The sequence below is a fragment of the Micrasema longulum genome, unplaced genomic scaffold, assembly GCF_059751315.1.
Source record: "Micrasema longulum isolate JH-2025_06_02 unplaced genomic scaffold, ASM5975131v1 h1tg001343l, whole genome shotgun sequence".
Classification (NCBI taxonomy): Eukaryota; Metazoa; Arthropoda; class Insecta; order Trichoptera; family Brachycentridae; genus Micrasema; species Micrasema longulum.
The window spans coordinates 204,943-211,551 of NW_028278529.1; the positions used below are offsets into that span (position 1 = coordinate 204,943).

A 6,609-nucleotide genomic window follows, 5' to 3' on the forward strand; every position below is an offset into this window, starting at 1 on the left:
TTTTAAATAATTACAAAATTTTAAACGACATGCCAATGACATAGTTTTGCATTTTTACGCCAAAAGAATAACAAACTCATTAATTTGGCTGTTTAATTAGAATTCGTGTGAATTTTTGGTCAGTTTTGGTCTTGATTAACTTTACAAAATCAGCTTAAAAAAACACAATAATGAAAAGTTGATCATTAAAATCATTTAAATGTAATCGTTAGCAGTAATGAAATATGTAACGTTATTTTATCAACCTGCTTGCGACAGGTCCCTCATATTTCACACAAACGATAAATTATGAAATCAAATTTTAACTTCGCAGGAACATACTTTTTTCTAACTTGACAACATTTTTTCGCGTACCTGGAACACTGGTGGTAGTTTTTGAAATTATTCTGACATCAGTGTTCAAGTTTTATAGCGGATTGTGACAGCTCCTGATATATTTTCTAGAATAGCATGAAAAAAGTATGTTTGAAGTTTGATTATTTATTTATAAATGCATTATGTATGTACATAATAATTTGTTTGCGTACTTTATTCGTGCATTCACAACTGCAAACTGACATTGTGGTGTCCCCTAGAAGAGACATTGTGTATCACTTAAATAAAAATATTGATAAGGTATTATTATATTTTTACATTATAGTTATTTAGTCTGAAATCTATTCAAAAATACTTATTTTCAGTTTATCAGTTCTTGAAATTTTGAACCTTCTAGAAATGGATGCCAATGAAACAGACGATGTACTCGTGGCACTATTTCCACCAACTGATGACAATGTCACTGAAGAAGAGAGAGGAGATGAGGGAAATTATGACGTGAACCATTTACCAAACAGGTTGATGCGAGCTGAAGTCTAAGTTGGATTAGTTCAGCGTGTTTCTGATTTAGATTCTAAAATGACAGAATGTGATATTTCTGAACCCAATCCATCAAAAAACAAACAAATAATTACTAGGAAATAGTAAGTAGTAGAATAGTATTTACAGCCTGTTCAGGCAGAGGCGATGTCGACGAATATGTCAAAGTATCTAAGTAATAGTAATGGACCTAAATATTCACAGACAAAATATTTCTAACAGTTTTTCAGAAGTTATCCAATTCTTAATTGAAATGTCCAATAATTACACATTACAACGGAACGATTTTCTCAACTTAACTCCCAATGAAATGAAAACACATCTGGCTATTTTATTATTGACTAGTTATTTTCGGGTTAGATGCTGCGCGCCACTTTGCTTGGATATTAGCGAGGGTTATTGAATAATAACACTGCACTTACTGTGAATTCCGACGAAGCATTGTTATCTTACTGTGATAAATATGGGGTAGGTACAAAATTGAAGAAATCCTTCAAGCGGACCTGCATCTGATAGAAGTTCGCCTTGATGCAGATGTGGATGGATATATTAGAGAAAACAAAACAATACAAAATGTCACCATCGCATCGCACACGAATCCTGTGTAAAATTCGTTGACACGTACATTGCTAGTTCGAGTTTCATACTGAAAAATGGAAATAAAATATTGGATTGATTTAGAAATAAATTTATTGGTTTTATAATTTAGGTTGTATTTTATTTGTTTTATATATATATAATATACCTATGACGTAAAGTCCATGGAATTAAAGTGGCATTTTCTGTAAAATATTTTATTTTTAAACCAATAGTACTGATAGTACCCAATGTTTCCTGTAGGTGACACGGTGACACCATAATTTTCCGGAAACTGGTGTTCCGTTTTTTTTTAAATACACCTCTCTCCATACTCTTAAATGATATATCTCTCTCAATACTCTTAAATGAGCACAAACAAGTAGATAATTTTTAATAGAAAAACGCGTTAGCTTAGCTATGGGAATTGACGGGTTAACTAAAGTTACAATCATCGAATGTTTCAAAACTAAAAATACCATGAAACGGTTTATTATTTTAGAGGAATTCGTTGCGTATTTAGTTCTTACAAAAACATTTTATTGGCATTCTCCTTCGTTGAGTTCCACAACTAAACTCTCTAATCGCTTTTGTAAAGTTTCTTTCATGTCCGGTTCAGATTTCAGAATTTCTGTCGCATTTTGCAGCATCTGCATACATTCTCCCATCATTTCCTGTAACAAAAAAAACAGACGCTCTTAATATATTATTTTGTGACGTAGTTGATGTATCTGTATTTTTTATTTTACCAGAGTAAATAATAAACAGTTCTGACAACTGCTTCATACAATATAACAGTTAGCTAAAAGAGCATCCAGAAGGAATATTGCAGTAGCATAATATATTATGTCTGCAAAAAGCGTGGCTTTCCTTCAAATGTTTCTGTAGTTCCTCGACAATGGAGCAAATTCTGAGAAATTTCTTGTTAACCCAACAACCGATTATTTCGCCAGATTCTTACACAACCCAGAAGGGTCGAATGGATTATCACAATAAACCTGCTTGCCCTAATTTGAGGTGTGCAATTCGGGCTTTATAATATATTATCTACGTAATTTATAATTGAGAAAATACTAGAATTTAACTAATATATTATAAAACAACCTGTTGCAGTTTTAATGCTTTCAAATAACAAAATCCGCTTATCTTTGTCATTCTTGTATGGTGAAGTATCATAGACTACGAAGGACAGAGAAAGGCAGAAGATAGGTGCTTTCGGACTATGGTGCTGGAGACGTACGCTTCAAATCTCTTGTACCCCAAGGACAATTTTTTCCATCTTAAAAGTGCCGAACGTATGTAGGTAGATTACGTACTATCCTCCTCCGGTTTAAAGCGTGCCCTTCAGTTTTTTGGACGCATTGCCATGATAGACGAGAACAGCCTTGAAAAACTAATAGTAGTTGGAGGGGTCAAATGAAGTAGAAGGAGAGGAAGATTCCCTACTAGATGGACTGACCAAATCAAGGCTACCACAGGAACATCAGTGGTTGGAGTGATGCTGGCGGGGGTGTATCGGTAGAGATAGAGGACAACAACCCATAATGTGCTGAAGACAAAGAGGGAAGATGGTTACGACCCTCAGCAGTAAAAAAAACGATGCAGATGTTGATGATAAATAGTAAAAAAGATAAATAACGACAATCTAAATTAAGTAGATATATGATGCTGACCTGTGCTGCTTCTTTGGTGATTCTGTCTGACGCCAGATCTCTCTTGGTCTGGATAACTCTGGCTGCCTGCAGCTCCAGAAGAAGTTCACCCCTCACCCTCACAATACCCTCCAGCACAGCGTCAATCATTTCCAAAAGCTCCTCACACAGAGCGATCTTCCTGGCCAGGGCCGCGTTGTTCAGCTCTAAAAAGATTTAAAAAATAAAACATAATTTAATTTCTTTTTTTCTTTTCTAGATCGTCGAATGAACTTTTTTCATTATTTCCTTTCCGCTCCTAATGATACATAGGGTACTGCATTGGTACACCAACCATAGCTAATCATGATCATGAGCAAACATGTGTAAATTTATGCAGCTTACATTGTTAGTAGTGCACGAGTTTACAGGAATTAATTTAGAATTTTAAAGAAGACTACAAAATCGATTTCTTTACAAATTTATATACTACTAATTATATTGTTAAGATTTTTACAATAAGAGTTAATGTATCTTATATAAATTAAATATAGATGAAATAATTCACATATTTTATTGCACTATTCAAACTGCTTTTATAAGAAATATAACACGGCTTTCTGACATTTAGTAATGCATTGTGATCAAATTTCAATAGCTGCTCAGAAAAAAGTTTGTATCGGTTATAAAAATATCTACTTATATTTACTAACATTATTTAATGTAAACAATACATTTTTTTGCCTGTCAAAAATCATATACCGTATTAGTCCGAATATAACGCGATGTTTTTAACTCAAAATATTTTCCTTATAAACAAGTCATTCGCGTTTAACGGATTTTTTTCAATTACTACTGCACCAAATACATACGTAAATATACAAATGCCGCGTTATATTCGGGTTTATACGGTACTTGTGACCAAATTTGACAATTAAACTTTGTTTTAATTAAATGTAATAATTTCTCATGAAATATATTATGAATTATTTCTCTTTGTATTTGCTTAAATAATACTTTTAATGCAAAGAAAATAAAATTTTTCGACGATTTTTTTATGTCCGAGTTTCAAACAAGGAGAGAGATTAAATGAAGTCTAAAGTGCCAAATTTTCTAGCATAGATATTATTTCATATGGACAGTTAGTATGCCTACGAAGACATTATGTTGGATGCTGAAAGTGTTTATTAATACACGATTATTGGCAGTCCGTCTTCTATCGACACATTATCTAATTATTACGATGATCTTACCTATGACACAAATTGAGAAATGTTTTGTAATTACAATTTTTATTTAGGTCATAATGGACAAGTAGTGCAAAACGAACTACATCAAAATAATGTACAATAAATACGAACACTGATTTGATTGGCGCAATTGACTGTAATTTAAATGAATTTAATTGTATTTTTTTTTGTGAATCACACAATCCGATATTATTAATTATGAAACGATAACATAATTTGCTAATATAGCAATGAATCAGAACCTCTTACATGAAATGAGATTCCATCGGGTCATCGTCTTCCACGAAGACCGCCTAAAAGATGGATGTAAGTTTGTTACATCTAGAATAGCAATCGCTACCAGAACAGATCAACAGATCTAGATGAAGAGGAATAATAAAAAGAAGAAGATAAAATTGCACCTGCGAGGTGTGTCGGTGACACTGACGCTTGTATTATTAATTTATTATTTTGGAAACAGTTAATGGTTACCGATTTTGTTTTTAAATGTGATATACCTACAAATGTTCCCGTGAAATAAATTTGAAGCCATAATTTTGTGATTGTCGATGTTAAATTTTTTGAATTTATGCACACTGTATTTCAAATGTATTTTTGTAATTTTATAAAAAATATAAACGTACGTAAATTACTAAATAAATAAACAGTTTTGTCTGGAATATTTTTCAAAACATACCATTGTAAGTAAATCCAGGAAGGTGTCCATACATTTGAATGAGGGAGTATTTGATTTCAATCATGTGAAAGTTTTTAGGGTGAAGAACTTGTTTGTATTTTTCGAGAAATTCTTCAAATTTTTTTGGGTTCGATCGATCAAGTAAGCGGATTTCATTGCTGAGGGCATCATTTCCCCAAGTCATCTGTTTGGCGGCGACCCGATGGTCGCATCGCTGACACTTCCACTCCGCGGCGTTGTTCAGCGGATCTGTGGACAACATCTTCGGGAGACCCCCCAGGTCCGGGCTGTCCTTCAGCGGATTGCATTTAGTGCAGTTAATGGAGCCCAAGTACGTACCGAGCTCCGTAGGATCTTTACACCGGTCACAGGCGCAATAGAAGCACTTGGCAGACTGTAGGTGGATCCGCCTGTTCAGGGTTCCCCAGAGCGGCTGGGTATAGCAGGTGGTTATAATACTTCCCTTTGGAATAGGAACCGTAGCAATAACGGCCATGCAATATGTGTCATCCACATATACGTGTTTCGTGTTGGCGTTGCAGTCATGCGCCAACATAGAAGCCGTGAAGTATACCGCCCTCGCTTTTATTTGAAATTCTTTTTTTCTTATATCGAACGCATTGGTATCTAATATTCCGGCTATTCCTAGGATGGTTTCTTCGTCAACATTTGAAATTCCTAGTACTTGTTGAATAAATGTCACTATATTAGCTTTGAGGATTCTATACAATGGCGTATTAATTCTTTCCTCTAAATGACTCTGAAGGCTCATTATCGCTTCGTGCTGTTTGGGATTTTTTTTCTTCATAAGTAGACATCGCAAGGGAGTTATAACGCAATAAGCAGATTCCTTTTTTTCCTGTCCCGTGTACGCAATGACAGATTTATATTTCCTAGCTCTCATCAGCTCGCATTCATCCTTATGACAATCGGCAACCTCGCATTTAGCGTCGCACATCGGCCAATTACAGGAAACGCATTTGTAGTAATCCAGTTTGCCATCGGGCTGTTTGGAAGGCTGAACCCTCTTGTAGCAGGCCAGGCAGGTTGGAAAACTTACGATCTTGGGGCCAATTATGGCGGGATTTTCCTTTAGTATAGTCTCGCCAGGTTTGATGTCCCGAGTGGCTACTATATGGCGGCCGAGTTCGGGATTACACTCCAAGCGAAAGGTGCTGCAGCGGAACCGGTGACCGTTCCTCCAGGCTTGTTTCTGGTGCGCACGCCCGCAGTAGTGCTCCGCCCTGCAGCCCCCACATTTTTGTCCTGCCGGCTCCTCACACACTGCGCAACGGGGGCACTCTTCCCCGCAACCATTCATTGTTAAAAACTATGCACAATTTACTGTTATTAAATTAGTTTTGATTTATAAAAAAAATAAAAAAAATAAACAATTGAAATGTTTAACGAAAATTACGATTTCTCTTAAAAAAAATTTTTTGTTGTATTTACTCAGTGCGCAAATTTGATAATTGATTTAAGTTTTACGAAACGTCTAAGTATCGAGCCAATTATTAGCCGCCAACGTATGGGAATACTGACCGTTAGAAACTAACTGAATAAGCTACTAATTGTTAAACTGTAGCGAGGCGTCACCGCAGAAATATCATTAGCTACGTAT

General features: G+C 35.2%; 1 protein-coding gene and 1 long non-coding RNA gene across 2 annotated transcripts; one reads left to right on the forward strand and one right to left on the reverse strand.

The window, feature by feature from the left end:
* Positions 1–11: 11 nt before the first annotated feature.
* Positions 12–1,344, forward strand: LOC148275790 (uncharacterized). The gene is made up of 2 exons (XR_015823936.1): positions 12–615; positions 713–1,344. It is a non-coding gene; the product is annotated as an uncharacterized LOC148275790 (long non-coding RNA).
* A 183-nt stretch (positions 1,345–1,527) lies between these two features.
* On the reverse strand, positions 1,528–6,309 carry LOC148275791 (SET domain-containing protein SmydA-8-like). The gene is made up of 3 exons (XM_088235187.1): positions 4,989–6,309; positions 3,105–3,289; positions 1,528–2,105 (listed from the first exon to the last, which is right to left on the reverse strand). Exons 1-3 carry the CDS (start codon positions 6,307–6,309, stop codon positions 1,971–1,973), a joined length of 1,641 nt encoding a protein of 546 aa, XP_088091313.1. The 3' UTR covers positions 1,528–1,970.
* Positions 6,310–6,609: the final 300 nt, after the last annotated feature.

Coding starts and splice junctions, on each gene's coding strand:
- LOC148275791 (XM_088235187.1), bottom strand. CDS start 6,309: ATGAATGGTTGCGGGGAAGAGTGCCCCCGTTGCGCAGTGTGTGAGGAG. Junction 3,290..4,988: donor TCCTGGATTTACTTACAATG/GTATGTTTTGAA, acceptor AAATCTTTTTAG/AGCTGAACAACGCGGCCCTG. Junction 2,106..3,104: donor TCACCAAAGAAGCAGCACAG/GTCAGCATCATA, acceptor TTTTTGTTACAG/GAAATGATGGGAGAATGTAT.